The 21,059-nt window shown below is 40.2% G+C and overlaps 1 protein-coding gene across 5 annotated transcripts in view; it reads left to right on the top strand.

Moving 5' to 3' along the window:
• Positions 1–21,059, top strand: part of AFF1 (AF4/FMR2 family member 1) — a 166,496-nt gene that overhangs the window by 77,746 nt on the left and 67,691 nt on the right. For all 5 annotated transcript variants that reach the window (XM_016161023.2, XM_016161022.2, XM_036227730.1 and 2 more), the window contains 2 exons: positions 6,643–6,763; positions 7,159–8,079. In XM_016161023.2, coding sequence (XP_016016509.2) covers positions 6,643–6,763; positions 7,159–8,079 — 1,042 coding nt within the window. The remainder of the gene's footprint in view (positions 1–6,642; positions 6,764–7,158; positions 8,080–21,059) is intronic.

The raw sequence follows: 21,059 nt of genomic DNA, 5'->3' as shown, positions 1-21,059 counted from the left end.
GCAAGCAGAAATGAATATAGCAGAGAGAGAGCTGTTACTTTGAGATGATCCCCTGGGAGCGCCTCCAGGAAACAACTATGACATAATGTTATTTTGTCATTTCACTTGGGCGATATTTATTTTCTATATAAAATCAGATATTTTAGGATTAAATCTAATTTTTTTCCTTTATATTTATTGTGTGTTAGGTGATGGGAGAGGTATAAGAAGGCAAAATCACTGGAAGATTTAGCTGAGTGACTTTATTATGAGAAAGACTTGCAAATTCTTTCACACACACAAAGCTAGAGAGGAGAATATTCTTCGTTTCCTTGAAGCAACATTTCTTCTGCCTTCAAACATGGAGCCACTTTTATTTCTTATGTTTAAATTGTATTTATGAGTCGTGCTATTTAACGACAAAACTAATTTTGTGCTTCGAAGTACATCGACATTTTCTCGTAAAGCCAATGTGTGAAAAATGTCCCCTGGATGTTACATTGTGGGAATAGAGGAACATGGAAACAAAGGGCCAGAAGATGAACTTAAAAAGTCAGTAGGGGTAGCTTCCAAAATAAAAGAAGTCACTTGCACAACGAGTAGGAACCCAACCTTGCGGTCCTTTTGCCTTCATCACTTTGTGACACTTAAATCACCACTCTGAGCCAGGGTTGCCCAACTTGTGTGAACAGACCTGTGGGTTTTATGTTTTGTTCTCTCATTTGTACATTCAAATCAGAATGTTATAGTCCCGCTAAAACAGTAAAAAGACTCATTCTTTTCCATAACTAATGTGCACTGTTGATTTTAAGATTTCCCCTTTCCTTCCTGCCAACTGTCTCTCTTCCATGCTTCCAAAGAGAAGTACACAGGAGAAATTATACTCCATCCTCCAAGGGAGAGTTAAACTTTTAAACGTGCGTTCTAGAGAGAGTTTGGCCACATCCATCAGAGGAAGGTCTGTGTGAAGTGACCAGTCAAGGGTGATAAATGGGTAGTCAGCTGTGCACAGCCTGCCCTGGGGGCTGAGAGTTGCCATGGAAGCGCCCAGTGGCATCCAGCAATCCTGCATGACTAACCTAGATTAGCAGCAGGGTCCATGGGCTCAGCCTGGAAGAAGATGCTTACAGCCAGATGATCGCAGAGCCAAGTGCGCTGCCCCACATCTCAGGCCCAACGCAGGTCTTCCTGTTACTGTCTTTTCCTCCTCTGGCACAGACTCTTTTTAGTGCAAGGAACAGAGAAAAGGGGAGAATCACTCTCACTAATCCTTACAGAGATGTGATTTCTTTATTTTACCACAGTGTTTTCACACATCCTCCCATACCCCCCAGGAGAAGCGTTTGAAAAGCCCGAGTAAATGTACCCTGACAGGTCCCAGCATGGGGTTGACTAAATGACTGCATTCAGAGGCTGAATGGGCAGCTCTGCATTCCTCAGGAGTTTCACCACCTCTCTGAAAGTGCGAGCGCCCTGGCGTGTTTTAGGTTTCCAGGCTTCACGCAGGCTCCCGTGCAATTTACAGAGTGGTGGGATTCTGTGGGCGGAAGCATCTGTGGTGCGGGCCACCTGGGTAATGGCTTGTGCATTGTTCTGCAGGGTGAGTCTCATATGTCGCAGCTCTCAACAGATCCCTCATTGGTCTGTCGGGTTCACTTAATTTAAAAAAAAAAAAAAAAAGTAGTAGATGGTTTGATGCATCAGTGTTGAACTTTGCAGATGGTGGATAGTAGTATATGATCCAAAAGCAAGAACTTGGCTACTGAAAGTTATTTTCTACCTAAAAATATGTTTGCAGACTTGTGGAAGTCATGGATGTCTACCAGTTGGTCAGACTTTGTACCCTCCCCAGGGGCACATCAACACGTGGACTTGGTTTGTGTGCAGTCAGCCGCTTCAGATCACCACGTGACTTGTTTTTCTCCCCAGTGGGTTGATCAGAAAGCTGGCGTTGAGGCCCTAGGAACATGGTCTTTGTCAGCCAGCCAGATGTTAATAGGAATGGCCCAATATTGGGCGTACAGTGGCAACTTCAGGGCAAGTTTATTTACAGCCTGTCCTTGAAAGAAATTAATGTGAAGAGCCTGTTAGTACATTAGAGGTGACTTCTGAATTCAGAGGTTATTATAGGGTCAGTGACCTCAAATCTGTAAATTTTATGAAAGCTCTACAATAAGAATTGTAGCACAGTTTTTATAACTTGAAGGGCAGCTTCATGCTGTCGGCCAACCCTCTCTCAAAGAACCCTCTTTTAGGTCTTTAGGCAAGGACAGAACTGTGTGGATACATTTAACTAAACGTATTTTATGCTTTGAGATTGCTGTGCTGGCAAGGGTACTATCTGAATTGTTGATTTGTACCCCCTTGAGAAAAAGGAACTATAAAGATTTACAAGTGATTGAAAGTTAACACACTTTATTTTAGCACACGTTTTTTTTTTTTTTTCTTTTTTTTGTTTTTTTGGCCTATTTTAACACAGCCTGAAAAGTTTTACGTACAGAATGTGATTGAGAACACAAGCTTTGGTGCCAGGCAGGCTTGCCTTTAAATTTTTAGATCTACCATTTATTGCCAAATTAATGTCTGAGCCGTGTTTTTTTTCACCTGGAAAATGGAGTTAATAAACGCTTTTTCACAAGAGTTGTGAAAATTAAGTAGGAAATAGATTTGATGAGCCTAACTATCAGGGCCAATGGAATAACAGATGCTAAGTGGTGACAGTCCTTGGCTAAGCTGCTGCTGTCATCATTGTTATTGTTTTTTGATAAACCTAAAATAATCCTTACAGCCCAGAAAGAGTGTGCTCTCTTGTACTCCTCAGACTCACCTAGAAACTTGTTAAACATGCAAATCTCAGGCCCCACATCAGATCTACTAAATCAGAAACTTTGGGGCTGGGTTTCTGCAATTTGTTTTAACAAGCGCTTTAGCTGATTCTGATGCTAAGGTTCGACAGAACCTCAACTCTAACGCAAAGTGCTGTGTAGAAATCAGTGAAGGAGAACTTGTAACTTTTTTTGTGTGGAACAGTGAGAAAGAGTCTGACAAGGCTAATGTTGGCTTAAGGTTATCCTGCGAGAGCAAGAATGTGTTTTTTTCCTCCACACCAGAGGAAAAAATGCCTTTAATTAAATGAAGTGAGAGTCGACTTGTAATTATTCGAGAGTAATTACAGAGTTTGTGAATCGTGTAGGACATTTACTGCTTCTTAAAATCCCCACATTTAAATTTTTTCCACTCCCTCCTTGCTTTAAAAATGATGTGAATACTGAATAATAGTTTGCTCATGCTATGAATTGTTTTCATATTTTTTAAAAATTTATATTTACCCTGGTTTCAAAATGGAACCAAGAAAAAGAAAATATTCATGAAAACAAGGTGCCTAGTCATTTTAACAGACTATTTCTTAAGCTGTTGCAAACTTGGAATAAGTAAAAGCCAAGTAAATCAGACAACTACCCAGTACAGGTGGCAAACCATGTTAGTTACAAGGAGAAGTTAGGCAACCCAGAAGAATGAGGGCTCACAGCCTATCCTCTGCAGTCCTGGGGAACCATTCACTTCCTGTTTCTTCTGCCTTCCTCTGCCCTGCCCAGGAGCCTTGGTGAGTGAGACCCAATAGCAAGTTGCCCATCAGACAGTGTGGGTGAGTGTGAGTTTCTCTCACAGTCTAGACCTTATAAAATTCACCCTACCAGTGATACTCATGCTGTCTTTCTTCACTATTTTGAGATTTTTCAGTCGAAGGGGGATGGTGAATAGGAAAAAAAAAAATGTATGTTCTAAGTTTGTTGAAAAATTAGTATATAGTATTTCTCCCAATAAATTCTTCGTGTGGTCAAAAATTTTTTTCAACTAATGAAGTAAAACCTTAATTAACCAGAACCCTTAATTTAACAAGATTTCCTCCCTGTGGGAGGCATGATTTTTGAGTCACATAGCAATAAGCCAGTGTTAGGAATTCTATAAAATTCGGTTCTTCTTATTTTTGTAGCAGTTTTTATTTTGGAAAGAAAATCTGGAAGCATGGTAAAAACCTAACCGATACTGAGCTGATCAGTTTAGAAATACTTTCTTAATTTTAAACCAGTGTAGTTTTCCTTAAAGATGTGTGTGGAGTTGGCAGGAAAATTAAGCGAGGACCTCAGGCAGCCTGGCAGTTGAGGTGCTGCTGTTCACACCCTCACTTTTCAATCTGGAACTGAGAATTTTGCCATTTTGGGTTCCCTTTTCTGAGACAAAGGTAGCAATTCAGAACTGGGTAAAACTCTGCCATATAAAGCAGATCCCGAGGCTGTGAACACTCACTCACGACCAAACAAAGTGGCTACAATGCAAGTTTGAAGAGAAGAAGTTACTTCCTAATCAGTCCTCTTAACTTTCACTCCTATGGTTGTATGTTAATGTTACTCTTTTTTTTTTTTCTTAGCCAACAAGACCAGTTACCAAAATCATAAAATAATTGTAAGGAATTCTTAAATGGTCAAGTCCATTGTGTTCCTATCAAACAGAAGTAAATCTGTCTGAAATGTGTGAGATTCAGACTATTAAAGAAGACTTTCTGTAGCCAGTTTCTGGTTTAGTTTCCCCTCAACTTTTTTAGTATGTTGACTAACATAAATTGTTCACTTTGTAGTTTTTAGAGTTTTCCTAAAATCTGATATTGAGATACCCATCTAGGAAAAGTTTTTGATATGACTGTCTAAGCAGGTAATTCTTTACCACATCCTAATGAATTCAACCAGATGGTTTAGCCTCTCCCCACCTTTAGATTGAAAGCTATGGAAATAGCAGAAGATCATATTTTCTAGATGGTCATAATTATTTAAAAATTGCTTTTGCATATGTCTTCCAGAGTTAAATTTTTTTTTAGATAATTACAAGGAGATTTATAAAAATATACTGTAAGCACAGTGGCTGTTTTTTTTTTTTAAATTAAAAATTGTTAATAATCAGCTTGTATGCCAAGTACCATGCTTTAGCACCAGAAGAAAGAGGAATATGAGTTCTGCTATGATAGAATTCACACTCTAGGGGAAGGGAGAGGAGAGAGAACCACGCGATGTGTTCAGTCGGCACATTCTGGCTGAGTTTGAGGAAGCCTTCAGAGTGGGTGACATTGGAATCACTCTAGAGATTTGCCGATAGACGAAAATGGGGATGTAGGTGTGTTGTTAAGAGAGAGGCAGAGGAAATTCGTGTGATTAGAATGAAAGTATTACTGAAGAGTGGGACATAGGCTGGTGTGACTAAAATATAGAGGTGGTTTGCAAGAGAATTATCCTTCCGAAGTGAGCTGACCCTGAAGGAATTGTGGTCTTTCAGTAAAAGGGGCATTCTGGGGTAGAGATGAGAGCAAGAGGCTGCCCTTTGCAGATCTGTGTCAGATTATGTGTGCGTGGGGGGTGGGGGAGAGGGAATGGAGTTTAATGCCAAAGCTAGGATTTAGAGTTTATTCTCCAGCAGTAAAGAGCCATCAAATGCTTGCTATTTTAAAATATGGATAGTGATATGAGAACCAGGGCTTTGGATTAGATTTCTTTCCATGAGAAGGCTAAGTTAGAGGGACTAGATTTGGGGGAGGCAGGGAGCCAGTAAGTAGGCTCTTGTCAGAGGGATTGGAAGTCATGAGAACAGAGGCCAGGGGAAGGGGAAGGTGTATGACATCATGGCTAGCATTTCTAAAGGTACATATAGTCTCAGTGAGACAGCTGAATATTTTCCTACTTATTTATTCAAATACCGTTAGGGGAAAAGATTTAGTAGATACCCTGGAAACAAGTCAGTGAGGGCAGAAGTCTTTTATAGTTCTTATTTTCCTTATTATGTATCACGCGTGCTAGTTGGCGGGGAGGAGCCTGTGTTGCCGACACAAGGCAAGCCCACTTTTGGTTTAGATGTTAGCTAAAACTGTGCTCTTTTTGATTTTCCATCACTGTGTTTTGTCTGTTAGCAAATGCGTTTTAACCCTTTTGGTGCCAGGGCTCGTGATTTTGGATACATTTTTACACAGTTTAAGTAGAGCAATCAGATTATATCAATAGGTAGAGCTTACATCTAAAATTGGATTTTCCCATTCTCGTTACTTGAAATGAGAAAGAAGAATGATCATCTTGAGGTAACATGCCAGGACATCCCCTGTAGAGTAGGCTGAGAATAAAGTAAATGCTGTTTTGGGTGTCTGGTAATCTTTTAATTATGAAATAAGTCTTTTGATTTTAATCTTCCAAAATGTGCAATACTGGTCCAGGAAAACAGCTTTTTAAAAGTTCACATCCTGCTGACTCTTTCAGATGAAAAGCTTCTACCTCTACTCCATATTTTGCAAGCCGAAAGTAAAAATATCATTAATCTTATCTTAATTCCACCACTGCCTATAAAAGACTGTGCAGTTTGGAGTCAGTCCTGAGCCACGAAGGCAGTAACCCAGGATGAATGCTTGGGTTTCTGGAGCCAGAACCAAGGCTGGAAGAGTCACAGCCCGTTGACTTAACCTTAATCTAGGAGTGAGTTTAGAGACTTTTCGCTTTCTTTAAATCATCTATCTCCCTTGTTATCACTTCTTGACCTATCCTCGCCTCCCTCAAATTTGTACATATGCACAGCAAAACTTGGATACTGATACATTTTATTGTTTTTGTTCTTTTGTGGCATCTGAAACAGCTTATACAATGAAGACAGAAACCTGCTTCGAATTAGAGAGAAGGAAAGACGCAACCAGGAAGCTCACCAAGAGAAAGAGGCATTTCCTGAAAAGATTCCCCTTTTTGGAGAGCCCTACAAGGTATTTAATTTATATTAGAAAGTCTGATTTATCTCAGTATTTAACTCTGTAATAAAACTGAGTTTGAACAAGGGCTACAACTATGAAAATAAAATAACTTATCCTAGAGATTGTTTCTGAAAACAAGATATGAAAATTCTCTGAAACTTATTAGTCAAAATTACCAATGGTTGTGGTTTTCTTTTGTAATGTTAGTCTCCTGTATGTAGTAATTGTCCACGATAGGCTTTTCAACAGGGTAGCTGAGTTTAAATTACACTTTAAATTCTCCATTACACATTAAATCAAAGTGTTTCTTTTTTAATGGTGTCATGTAACATGGCTTATTAAATGTTGGTTTTCCTTAGTGGTTTGTTTTAGTATCTAACTTTGCCGTCTTATTTTTCTTTTTTCAGACAGAAAAGGGTGATGAGCTATCCAGTCGAATACAGAACATGTTGGGAAACTATGAAGAAGTAAAGGAATTGCTTACTACCAAGTCCTACACTCATTGCTTGGATGCCTCTGAAAATAGGTTGGGAAGGCCGAGATACCCTTTTTTTCCTGAGAAAGGGAGCAGCATTCCATCCCACTCCTTCAACACTAGCGTCCATCACCAGCCTATTAGCACTCCTGCCTCTGGACCACTGCCTGTTGGTAACATTAGCCACAATCCAAAGATGGCACAGCCAAGAGTGGAACCAATGTCAAGTCTCCATGTCAAAAGCTTTGGTCCCCCGGACAGCCAGCACCTGACCCAAGATCGCCTTGGTCAGGAGAGCTATAGGTCTAGTCATCACAAAAATGGTGACCGCAGAGCTGATGGAGACCACTCTGCTTCAGTGACAGACTTAGCTCCAGAGAGGGAGCTTTGTCCTTTACTCTCTTTACCTTCCCCAGTACCCCCTTTGTCACCTATACATTCCAACCAGCAGACTCTTCCCAGGATGCAAGGAAGCAGCCATGTTCACAGCAGTAATAATAACAGTAAAGGCTACTGCCCAACCAAGTCTCCCAAGGACCTGCCGATAAAGGTCCGTGATAAAGAGATCCCTCAGGACAGTTTGGTGGCAGTCGCTAGCCTTGGGGTAGCCCCTACCCAGCCACCTTCTCAGACTTTCCCCCCACCCTCCCTTCCCTCAAAAAGCACTGCAATGCAGCAGAAGCCCACGGCTTATGTCCGGCCCATGGACGGTCAAGATCAGGCTCCTAGTGAGTCTCCAGAACTGAAACCACTGCCGGAGGAGTACCGGCAACAGACCTTTGAAAAAACCGACTTAAAAGTGCCTGCCAAAGCCAAGCTCACCAAACTGAAAATGCCTTCTCAGTCAGCTGAGGTGAGTGGAATTTCATATCCAGGGCAATTCCAGAATCAAGAAAGATTTGGGATGGAAGTTTCTGGAGAGTTGAGGGCAGGGGTGTCAGTAGCTTTCGTGTAGGGCGACTCCTTCTTTGGCCTTAGGATCTTGTCGACTTACAGAAAACTCAGGTCTGAGACAGATTACCAGCAGCAGCTATTGAAATGTGATTTTCAGAAAGATTTTTAAAAATTTTTTTTTATTTTTATCTTTTTATCGAGCCATAATTTACACACAGTAAAATATAGAGGTCGTAAGTAAAGCTTGTTCTTTCGAAAAGTGTGTACGCCTGTATAACCCACAACCCAATAAGGTAGAGAACATTTTTGTCATGAGAAAATTTCAGGGAAGGTGTTGAGCTGTCTTGTTTTTTATTTCGTTTTGTTTCATAGAACACTGGCTTCGTTAACACTGTAAATAAAGTAACTTCTTTGGTTACTACTTCCTCAGCTCCAGTTACTTTTTTTGAGATCCAAACCATAAAAAAGTAAAAACGAGATCAAAATGTGGAGGCAAAGGATAAATTTTTTAAAAATCTGTCCCCTGAAAATTGTAAGAAACTTTGAAACTAAAGTTCTGTTCTAATATTTTTTATTTACCACTTAAGAAATAAGCGTGGAAGTGTGGGGACACTTGAGAGCGAGCCACAAATGTAATACAGAATGTTATTCAAGTATGGCTGTTTCAAGTAATCAAAATACTGTTTTTTTTAAAACAAAGAAAAAATTTCATTTTTCGCCCCCTTGATAAATGGCAGCATTGTGTTTGAACAAAGAGAATCAGAGCACACATCCTATCACTGAAATTCTAAAATAGCTCAGTGACTCTCAAATCACGTCTGTAGTGCAAAGTAAAATGTTTGAAGGGAATCTTTAAAGCTTATCTGTTAAGTCTGTGGTTTTATTTCATCTATTATAGAAACATTCTAATGCATATATCCATTGCTCAAAGACTTGTGTACACCTAGATATCAGTCTTACATAGCACTAGAAGGTAGAATTCCTTAGGATTAAAAAACAAACAAAAAGCAGATTCCAGGAGCCTTAACTGGAAAGATAACTCTTATCTTTAAGGAGAAAAATTTGTTCCTTGGTGTCGTCCGTCTGCTTTTGGTTTAGAAGAGGTTAGGGTTCTGTCCACAGTCAGCTCTTGTGCTGGAATGTCTCCAGCTGTCTTCAGAATGTGACTTGTTTGGAAGCTGAGGAAAAATGAGAAAGGGGCAAGTAAAGCAAATGATAGAAATGACCAAGTCAGCAGAACTCTGCCTTTAACTGCAAGTTATGAACGTTCACCACAGTGAGCCATTTATCGAACATTTCGTGATGGGGTCGGAAGCAGAGCGAAAGTCTGGAAGAATAAAGTGAACTCCTCTTTCACAAGAGTCAGTCAGCTTATCTTAAAATTAACACAGTAAAGAACTTAATGAGATTTGCTTGGCTTTATTTATCAAATAAGGTCTGTTCTGTTTTCCAAATTAAAAAAAAAAGTGAGGGGGGTGGAGACAATTTAACACTTGTTTTTAAAAAAAGCTAAGCAACTAAAATTTGCTTTAAAATAATTTTAAGACAAAAAGCAAATATTTGCATTGTCTAACATATGCCAAACCATATGCTTAAAGTGCAGTTTGGGATGCCAAAGAAGAGTTAGTCTCTGCCTCAGAGACTACAGTCTAGTGTGGGAAATCAGCCTATCGTATGAGACAGAGCGAAACTGAGTGCAGACCCTCTGCTACTAGGTGCTTCCAGAAAGTGTCACGTGTCAGCCTTCAGGCAGTGAACCTATGCCAATTCAGTCAGCAGGTTTCCTAGTAGCCTTTCAGGAGAGAGGATCCTAGTTAGCTACTTTGCTTTCTTGGTGAAAAAAAGAAAAGAAAAGAAAAAAAGATAAGCTGAGTTGAGATTTCTCCAAGGTCTTAACATATAATTTCAAATATGGGACTATGTTACATGGCCCTTGCACAGTTTCTGAGTGGACGTTGAAATGAACAAAATCCTCCTCAAGTTTGGTGACTGGAGAATGGTTTTCTTAGCAGAAATGTACCTACTATCAACAGTCGAGTAGACAGAAACTTCATCTTTGGCCCACGTTCGCAGGCGGCATTCATGTTAGTTCTATGGCTCCCTTTGGTTTCCGCTCAGGGTTTTCATGCCAGTGGTAGCTACCATGCCAACCCCATTGGAGCTCCTGGGTGGTGCTGGTTTGGGGCGGAGGGACGAAAATGGGGGTCAGGCAGATGGAGGGCTCACGGTGTCCTTAGAGAAGGGGATTAGGAGCCAACGGCTTGGAACAAAAGGGAGTGAATCTGGAAAACAGTGATATTGGTACTATATCTGGCTAGGTTCGGGATTTTATTTAACTCTTTTAATTAAGAGCTCACATTTCGCAGGTTTACCATTAATTTTCTGTTCACATTCCCCATAAAACGGGCATATTTTATATTTTTGAGAAAACGTAGATTGAATTTAAAATCTCAAATTTAATATTTTGGTGAATCCAAGGAAAGAACAGAGGTGGGAGACAGAAAAAGAAGGGCGTTAACCCCAGAGCAGATGAACTCTGGATATAGAACCAGAATATTAGCAATATCCTGGGCCGTTTGTGATTTTGGTGCAGAAGGGTCAAGAATGAGAGGCTGAGAGTAAGTTTGCTGTTACGGAGCTGTGAGAAGGGGCGTGGGATAGCTAAATGGTTTTCCTTTATTTGCTTAATTTGTCCTAAGGCAAGTCAGAGAAGGTTTTCTTTCCTGGTTTTCTGAGTGTGAGGGTTTTGTGCTTTGTTTCACCGGTCTCTCTTCCCCATTGTTCCCCTGGAACAGTATTTTAAATAATGAACCAAAATGGGAAAGTCTGGTGCACCTTCACACTCCAGCCATGTAAGTGTGGATTCCTTACACTACTTACTGCCCTTCCACTTCATGGGGAATACTTGGTTTGTGTATTTTAGTTGGCGCTCCTAGAAAATGTCATTCTTTTCTGGAATAAGTCATTCTCACAATTAAAACTTAATCTTTCTTAAAATCCTAGAGGAAAAAATTATCAACAGGTTAACATTCTGAATCAGTTGAAGCCTGGATCACAATAATATGCACTGGGTTTTCTCTGGATATGTCAGTTTTAGTTTTGTGTCAACTGACAAATGTATATAGCAGCTTAAAATGACCCATCTGAACCCACAGCCAGTACTTATTGATCTCATGTGGATGACTTCCAGTTGTAGAGTTGCACATCCAAGATGACTTGTCCAAGCAGAAGGTGGAGGTCCTGCTGTAGTTTTCTGTCTAAAGATAACAAAGGAAAGTGAGAGAAATACCGTGGCATCTCTGTGTAAGTGTTCATGAGCCTGGACCCTGGAAAAGTGCTTAAATACAGGATTTATGAGTAAGCATTTTGTCAGAAAAGAGAAATGAAATGAGATGAGTATATCAAATGGTACACTGGACTTCAAATGTTATAATTTTAAAGCTAAACATGACAGCCCTCGCATTTTGCAAATAAGACCTAGGAGGGAGAAGTGACTTCGTTTTGCTAAAATGTATAGTCAATAGCAGAGCCAGAGTTAGAACTCACGGTTCTATGATCTTTGGCATGTTGTTAGGTATGCATGGAGACCATTGGAAGATTTTGAGCAGGGGAGTGGTATGTCTACTTTCTTTTTTGAAAAAGATTCTGGGTTATTGGTGGAGAATGGGAAGGGCAAGAGTAGAAGCAGGGAGAATAGTCAGTGGGTGAGAAATGATGGTTTGCAAAAGGATGGTAGCAGTGAACATAGAGAAGTGGGAAACTTCCCGATATATTTGGCAGAAAACTGATAAGGGTTTGTGATTGGAGACAGGAGTGGGCCTGAGGTGAGTGAAAGTGAGGCATCAAGGGAGGTTCATAGGGGTTTTTTTAATTTGAAAGATAAGGATGGTAGAAGTATACCAGCTGCCTTGATGGATTTGATCTGAGTGGAACAGGTTTGGAGGCAAAACCAACAGCTCTGGATAGATCGTATATTAAGTTTGAGATTTCATTATGTATCCATGTAAGGCATAACAAGTTGGCAGCCAAGTAAACCAGCTCAGAGAAAATGTTGAGAAAAATCTTAATTCAGGATGTGTTTGCATATAGTAGTTAAGGCACATGAATCAGACTCTTCTTGGCTTGGCTTTACCCATGGCAAGGGACAGTGGATGGAAAGAAATGACCTGCTACGTCTTCAGAAGCAAAAACTGAAGATCATCTCGGAAACTTGAGAGTCTGTAGATTAGTGGAAATTACAGTTTTCTTTTTTTTCTCTTTCTCTCTCTTATTTGCTGTTACTTCTGTTTCCTTTTATGGTCCTGCTCCATTCTGCTCCAGATAAATCGGGCTTTGAGTCCTCATGGTCTCTGATTTCCTCAAAGCATTGCTCTTTTCCTTATGGCTTCTCCTGACATCATTTAGGAACTTTTTCTGTTACCAAATGCTTCCACCTAATTTCCATGGCTTAAGTGTCTGTTACCTGTAGCTGTGAATTCATTGTTGGACCACTTTGACTGGTGGCAACTCTTAAATTGAGCCTTCCAGTTTCAATAAACTGCCAGCCTAACAGTGAAATGATCCACAATGGAAAACTGTGATTGTGATTCACTTTGCATTCATATGTGGAAATAAATCTTTCCTACTTCCATATTTAGCTCTCCTATTATCTTAAACCTTGAAAAGAGGAACTTTCCTATTATGAAATGATCTAACCCTGTAGGCAGTTAACTTGGTGTATATCTTGCTGGTTCACTACTCAAGATTCAATTAAGAAACTCACTATCTCCCATATACATTGTCGGTTTATAACTCAAATATCTTGAGTACCTACTGTGTGCCAGGCCCAGTGGTGAGCAGTGCCAGGTTGTTCTGGTCCTTTTGGGTCTTAACTATCTAGTTAAAAACTGACTTTATTCAAATAACCATTTCTATCAATGTGTAAGAACTTTGACAAATGCTATAAAAAGTTTACAGACTATTATAGATAAGAGGGAACTGTAACTTAGCACTAAGGAGCTCAGCGAATTCTTCTCTAAGGAAGTGCTGCTGTTTGAGCGAGACCTGAAAGGTGAGCAGAAACGGCAAAAGCGAAAGGTTGTCTTTGTCTGGGCTGCTATAATGAAATACCACAGTCTGGGTGGCTTATGAGCAACAGAAATGTTTCACCATTCTGGAGGCTGGAAATCCAAGATCAAGGCACCAGTATAGTCATGTTCTCGTGAGGACCCTCTTTCTGGTTTTCAGTTGGCGCCTTCTCACTGTGTCTTCACATGCTGGAAAGGGTAGAGATCACTGTGGAACTTCTTTCATAAGGTACTAATCCCACTCATGAGGATGCTATTCTCATGACTTAAGAATCTCTCCAAAGCCCTACCTTTTACTACCACTACCTTTGGGGTTTAGGATTTCAGCATGAAGTTTGAGAGCCCGTAAACATTCAGACCATAGCAGAGCAGGTGTGTTAGAAGTTAAGCAACAAAGCATTCCAAAAAGAGGGAACAGGATGTGCCAACGGCTTACGCCACGTGATATAGAGAGACCATTACAAGTCTTCTCGTATTATAAGCCCAGCTGTAGATCAAATGGAAGATTTTCATTCATTCTGAAACTTGGTGGCACATGGGAATCCTGTTAACAATACAAATTCTTAAAAATTCCCAGGCCCCACCCTGGGGGCTTGATTCAGCAGGTAAATGGGTGGGCTTAAGAATCTTTATCTGTGATTCTCATAAGGTTTGTTCTAGAGCCTGGAAATGAAAACTGTTTAAGAGCTGCTTACAGGCCACAAGGAGTTAGAGAAGGGTGGCCTCCTTCCCCCTAGAGTTTCAGTCTCCCATGTGGGCCTCAGGCAAAAGAATCATGTGGACCTGATGGGGCTTTTTCCCCAAGTAGGACAGGAGAGTAGCCGTAGGGAAGAAACAGAGTGGGACCCCAAGATGACATTTCCCTTCCTCCACAATTTGTTTTCCTTCCCTATGCTTTCAACATTTTCAAGCTTACGGGAAAAGTAAGATTCTGATACAGCCTTAACTAGCTTCCTCTGTTTTCCAAAAAAATTTTGTGGCGACTCTTTTATAGCAGATTGAAATTAGATTCCATGAGCTGGCTCTCAGTTATTTGGGCGGACCTACGTGACTTAAATGTTTGTTGGGAAAATGAAAGCAAAGCAAAAGGGTTATCTGTATACCCAATTATCTGATATTGGATGTCTGCATCAGAATGCTTCTAATCTATGAGAAATAATGAATAGTAAATAACCTGATCTGCTTAGAGGCTGGCAAAATTTTAGACCCCAAAATATGTAAATATAGAAGTTAAAAAGTAGTAGCAAGTGACTGACAAGTTTTACAGCAGAATCTGCAAACAGCTTGAGGGCTAGATTGGGCCTGTAGACTATTTCGTTTTGCTTACATAATGTGTTTAACCTCCCCACCCCCACAAGCCAATATTTACAAACTGGAGAATTCCTGTGAAAATTCAAATTTTCAGTTTCACCACCTAGAGTTGAGTAAAAACTCCCCCCCTTGATTTCCTGATTCTGTCAATATTTTGAGTTCGAAGAAACACTTTAAACTCTAAAGGAAACATTTTAAATAACATAGGCAAAATATTCTTGACGAGCTCTAAAACTGCTAAGAGATGAATTAGTGCAAAGAATAGAATTGGTTATAGCAGCCCAAGAAGAAAGCCTATAGTTGAACCTTGAAAATCTTTTGGATGGTATTAATTAGAGTTGTTTTCTTTGTTTTATTTTCTCTTCCTTCTTAAAATGCCAGAAGTACATTTGGTACCAGGATAAGAAATTCCTGTTCTTCCTTGTTGTTTTCACACTTGAGATGTTTGTGGACGGTTATTGGATCCCCCCTGGGTCTCTGATGTTGTGCCTTTGCCAAGATGTAGACATCCAACTCCAGAGTCTTTCCAGGCTGCACGCTCTCCCAGGCTCTCACGTAGCTGCCCGAGTCATTTTAGCTCTTCTCTAGATTAATTGTGTTTTATTTTGAGCCAACTGATAATCTTTGGGGACAGAAAACCAGATATTCCAGTGGGAGTCCTGTTGATGACTGAGTTAGTGGTTTTGATTGTGGCTGTTGTGGTGGGGAGGTGACCAATACTCATGAGATATTTAAGCAGAATTCCTTTTAAGAGAGGATTCTGGTTCATGTTATCATAACAAGTTTATTTTTTGGCCTTGTATTTCTCCTCTCAAGTTGCCAAAGTCTATTTGAAAATCATTATTTTCCGAGGTTAACTTTGCTGCATGTTCACATTTTCCAAGAACTTTAAGGGCAGCTATTTTTATATTGTTATTGTTCCTTTCTTTAATTGTTGAAATCACTGACAACCCCCCCCCCCCCACACACACACACACACACCGCCCCCAGAGGCTCAGGGTCCACACACACCATTACTTTTCTCTTGAACTTCATTTAATTCTCTTTTTAATCTTGGCCTACTTTCTTGCCACATTTTTTTCCCCTAACCCTGTGGTAATTTGTCAAGCCTATTCTAATCTCCTTAATCCCTTTGGCCAAAGGGTTTTGAGGTTTAATGTTTTAATCTAGGGGCCTCAGTATTTAAGCAATTAGAGGTCCTAGGTCTAGCTCTGTCCCTTAGATAAATCGCCTTAGGTTTTTTTGTTGTTGTTGTTTTTCCAGTTTACAAATAATAGAACTCTAAAAATTCATATTGGGCAAGAATTTGAATATTTCTATGTTCAGATTTCTTGTACTCATTCTTAGAAACTCAAGCCTTATGGATTCTCCTTTACAGCTCAATTTTTAAAATACTCCACCCCAAAGCAAATATTTGCTAGTTTTAGAAAAAAAAAATTTTACAGAATTTTATGCTGTAATTAGAGTTTCTTATGATACTTTCAACATTTTTTTCATGCCTGACAACATGTTTACTGGTGAAAAAATTCTTTTTCCTATTATCAAGTAATCTGGACATTCTTACAAAATGTTAAAAACAATCTTTCCTCTCAGGAACAATTTGGTCTTAAGAAAAATCCACATTTTTATATTCTGGGTTTCTGTCTTCTCAGTCAACAAATATTCGAGCATCCACTAGTTATAAAGGAAGCTAATGGGAGAGAAAGATATTGCACAGTAAATTTATTACATAGTGTAAAAATGACAAAGTATAATCAGTATGGAACCATTAACTGTAGAATGCTCACCCTGTTCTCTTGTTCACTTTATGGCACAGGGGCTGCAAGCTCACCCCTGGAGAGCAGCACTCCCATAGTTTGGCAATCTCTGCTGTAAATGGTTCACTTTACAGAGACATGTGCACTGGGAAATGTTTTACTGCCTCCCCTACTCTCCTTTAATTTCCATAGCACTTACTTATTGGTTTCTCTTGCTATTGACACAGCAGCCTTGTGAGTTAAGCAGGGTAGTTGGCCTGAGTCACCATTTTACATGCCATGGAACTGAATCTCTAAGAAGTCTAATGATTTAAGCTCATTAGTGGCAGAATGGGAGCACTTAACCAAGACCCTTGGCTGCTAGTTCTAGTACTCTTTCTACCACAAAACTTGATTTCTCTGGAGTAATGATTATTTGTTTTATTTAAAGCATCAGGAGCTCTCTGTTTTTTTTGCATGGCCTTGATGTCATGTTAGTACCTGATAAATCATGCAGATGTTAGGTGGTACAGATGATTCAAATAAAAGGATGGTTTGAAAGGATGATTAAAACTCAGTTTTGGTCGTGGTGGCCATATGCTTGCTCTGAGGCTTTTCCTTGACCTTTGCTTTGACCCTTTAGAGAAGGAGGCTACCAGATATTTGACCTCTCAGTTCTCTCCACCTACAATGACTCAAAAAAAAAAAAAAAAAAAATCCTTGTCTTTACCCACCATTTACCTGTTTCCTTTTGATCTCAGAGAAGGCAGTGGTCTTCTCATACCCTTCCAGCAGTACACCTTTTTTACTTAAACCTTTCCCCTATCACGTGGCTCTTTCCTGACAGTCTATACTTACAGTCAGGCCTTTCCAAGCTGAAAAGGCAAAACAAACCCTTCCTGACTCCTGTGTCTTACTCCGATCACTTCTTTCCTCTTCCCTTCACAACCAAAGCTCTGGAGACAGGAGGTAAATATTCTGCGCCTGCTTCCTCTCCTCCCACCCATGTTTGAAGCCATGCTGGCTGGCTTGTGCCTCCATCACGCCACTGTGCTGCCCCCAGAGGCCTCAGTGGACTCCTGATGGACCAAGTCAAGGAATGCTCTTGAGCTTAGCCTGCTTGACCTCTCTGTGGCATTTGACACTGTTGTCTCCCATCCCCTAAACACTGCCCTTCTTTGTTGTCTGGGTTTTCTCCTTCCCCTTCAGACATGCCTTAATCTCCTTGGAGGCCGCCTTTCCCGCCCCTTCCCCAGGGCTCTTCCCTCAACCATCTTTTCTCCTGCAGCCTTTTCCTGGTGATCTCATCTGCACTAAGGGCTTCAACTATTCAGATACTAATAACCACCAAATTGATTTTTCTAGCCTAAAACTCGAAAGTTTTCTGAGCTCTATAGATCCTTTTACCCAGTTGCCTCCTGGACTTTTCTCGTGGATGTTGTATAGGCATCTCAAATTCAACCTTCCTTACAAGAGGTTTCATTACGTCTGCCCTCCCCTGCACATCTTCATACATGCACACACAGCCTTCTCCTTCCTGCTCGCTGTCAGCCTGAATTCCTTTCTGTTCCCTCCTTTGCTCATTTGTCAAGCATCTTTCTGTTTCTCACTGCCCCTTCTTTAGTACAGATTTTTATCACTTTCTTGAGCAATCGCGACTTCTTTCTAACCTGTCTTCCTTTTTTCTTCTCTTGCAATGATCCGCCACACTGCTCCATAAGAGAGTGATATTATTGTATGAAAACCAGATCAAGTTGTCCTAGTTTAAGATGCTGCAGTACCTTTTCATTACCTTCACGATCAAAATCCAGATATATCCAGTGCCTTCTTGATGGCACTCTTTAACTGTCTCTCCAGGCTTGGGTTGTGGCCCTCCTGCCGATGTTTCTCAGTGCCCCCTGCAGCCACTCAGGCCCTTTAGAGCTGACTTTCTCCTCTGTGCACCTGTAGTCTTAGCACTTCTCTTTGGTATTACATTCTGTCTTTTGCTAGGTAGTAACATTTTGAGGGCAGGATCATATATATACTTGTTTGTCCTGTTTAGTACAAGTGAGGACTGGAGCAGAGTGGGGATTTTCCTGCCCTGTGCTCAGCTTGAGGAGTTCTTACACAATTCACTTTGATCCGGAGTCTGCATGATAATCTCTTATAAATGTTTGTTGGAGCAGAAGGGGAAAAACAATTTGATATGGGACTGAATTTCCTGCTTAGGACACCTGGATGGGAAGCAGGTATTAAGTTCAACAAGTTTTCGAAAAAGTTGTTTGACTTACCATTTTCAGCCCAAGTGCTTCCCAGGTCATTTTAAGCACTCTCGCGTGTGGATTTGAAAATAAGCAGCCTAATTAGGCGTTCATGGTAGAGTGTCAGCCCCATAATTGCTGTACTTTTCAGTATTGAGTTTAGAGACTTATCGGGTGGTTTTATGTACTATAAAAACTGGAAAGTAATGTATCTATTGTGTATATAGAAATAGAGGTGCTTTCCTCTGTATTAAATAAGACACCAGATTTCTTTTAGTGTGTGTGTATATATTTTAAATATAAGTGGTATGTATAATAAAATTGCTATTAATCTCAAAGGATTCTCAATTTTCAACATTTTGCCATTGAATGAACCACCTTTTGGGGAATGCGCCAACCTTATAGGGTAGAGAGAACCATTAACTCTTCTAGACCACTTGGGTATCATTAATTGGTATCCTAGTAACTTAAGAATTATTGACCCTGAAAATGCCCATCTGGCAACCTGGGTTTAATTTTCTAGTAAGATTAATTATCTTTTAGTAAAGGGTGAAACAGACAGCAGAGTCTTTTTTCTCCCTTATATTCTCTCAAGATTCCAGTGAACTAGTTGCTAAGACAAAGGAAAACACTGGTGTGTTGTTCTGAACCTAACTGCGTCCTTTATTATGTTATGACTCACCTATAGTTCATAGATTTATTCCATGCAAGTCATGTAAAATAACTACATTGTGGTTTGTTTTGCTTACTTGGCTCATATTTCCAGTGATCTGTCAAGGCCGCATTTGCCAGTCGCTAAAGCAGGCTTTGGCAGGAGCTTGCACAACAAAGAAGAGACCATGGTAGTGCAGCAGTGAGGCCACCTCATTCTTTGTCCCCACCCAGGCAGAAGGCCTTTTCAGAATCCCTTTGAGGGAACCTGAAGATGTTCACATGTACATAGGGCTATGTTTAGCGTAAAAATACTCTTCTCTTCAAAACGAGCACTCCCCAATTTCTCATTCCCCATTACTCCTACTGGGGAGAGAAGGAAGCATTAAAGCCGGCATTGGGGAGCGCTCACCCGCAGAGAGGCAGTGTCTTGTACAGTGTGTTAATTTAGTTGCCAGCATCTAAAAGTAGTAGATTTCACATTGAAATCTGGATTTTGATTTTTTTTTTCCCTTAAAAAATTGGAACATAAGACTCGCATTTCTGCAAAGCAACAACAGTTCTCTGCCCCCTTCGACAAGGCACACACCCCGGCTGGCCCCAGTCCTCACTGCGCTCTTTACACCTCCTCCCGGAGCCCCCTAGGTCTTGGCTTTCTTTCCCTGTGAATCATCTATGAATTTCTATACTCTCGTGATTATTCTTCCCTTTGGGAAGATCCAAGGGGTGAGAACCCACACATGCCAAAAATGTACTTTTTCCAGAAGGATTTCTACCAAAACATATTCAGTGGTATCTAGTTAAAGTAAAAATTGATTAATTTTCAAACTTTTAAAAGAAATTATGTAAAGTACGTCCTCGTTTCCAAATATGGAGTTATTTTCCTATAAGACGCGACGCATGTGAGATTCAGGCACTCTGTGTGGAGTTTGCGTGTTCTTCCTATGTCTGCGTGGGTTTTCTTCCAGGTACTCCGGCTTCTCCTCACATGCCAGAGATGTGCGCCGAGATGAATCAGCATGTCTAATTGTCCCAGTCTGAGTGTGTGTGAGTGCGTGCCCCATGTCTGGTCTTGTACCTAGAGCTGCTTGGAGAGGCTCCAGCCACCCCTGACCCTGAACTGGAACAAGTGGATTGGAAAATAATCATCTTACTTGTTTGTTTGTTTTCAATCTTTAATGTATGTATAGCTCATATTTATTTTTATGTTTAATATTAGAAGTGTTTTGGGTCTTCATTTAGAAGTTTGGTGATGTTTTTGTGACCAGAAATATGCCACAGGAACTTAACTCTTTGTTTATGTCAATTAGCCTGTGCTAACATTGGTTTCATTATTTGTCATTTCACTTAAAGTCACAGTTTCCAAGAACCTGTAGATGACGTTGAGGACTTACTGTATTTTACTGTACGAACAGCCTTTATTGGTTTCAACTGGAAGTGGAAGAGGAGGTGATATGACAACTCTGGCTCTTGGGGTGACTCTAGAAGCTACTCCACCTAAAAACACTGACCTTAATAATGCCGATCTTATCTAGACACTCATGTTTGTTTGTATGAGGTACGAATTTCTATGAAAGTATACAAGTATACTTAGTAGGGTACTTTTTAAGAGCTCTAGGGTGTGACTGTTTTCTGTTTTTCTTGTTGGATGTCATTTTTTCCTCTAGTGATATCATTGCTGATAATTTTGCTGAGTTTATGCTTAAGTATATAGTAGGACAAATCCATGGACTGCTAAAATCCCTTTGGATGTTGTAGGGAAGGAAAATAAACTTTAAATTTTGTTTTTTGTTTTTTTCTAATTAGCACTTTTATGCATTATAAGTAGTGGTTAAGAGCATGGATTTTGGCTTTAAAAGACTTGGATTTCAGGCCTTACCTTGAGTAAGCTATTAGAACACAGGTAAATTACTTACATGTTAAGAATTACTG

Source organism: Rousettus aegyptiacus, unplaced genomic scaffold (assembly GCF_014176215.1).
Source record: "Rousettus aegyptiacus isolate mRouAeg1 unplaced genomic scaffold, mRouAeg1.p scaffold_m13_p_10, whole genome shotgun sequence".
Lineage (NCBI taxonomy): Eukaryota > Metazoa > Chordata > Mammalia > Chiroptera > Pteropodidae > Rousettus > Rousettus aegyptiacus.
Note: the sequence above shows the minus strand (reverse complement) of the source record. Positions and strands in the feature narration are given on the sequence as shown.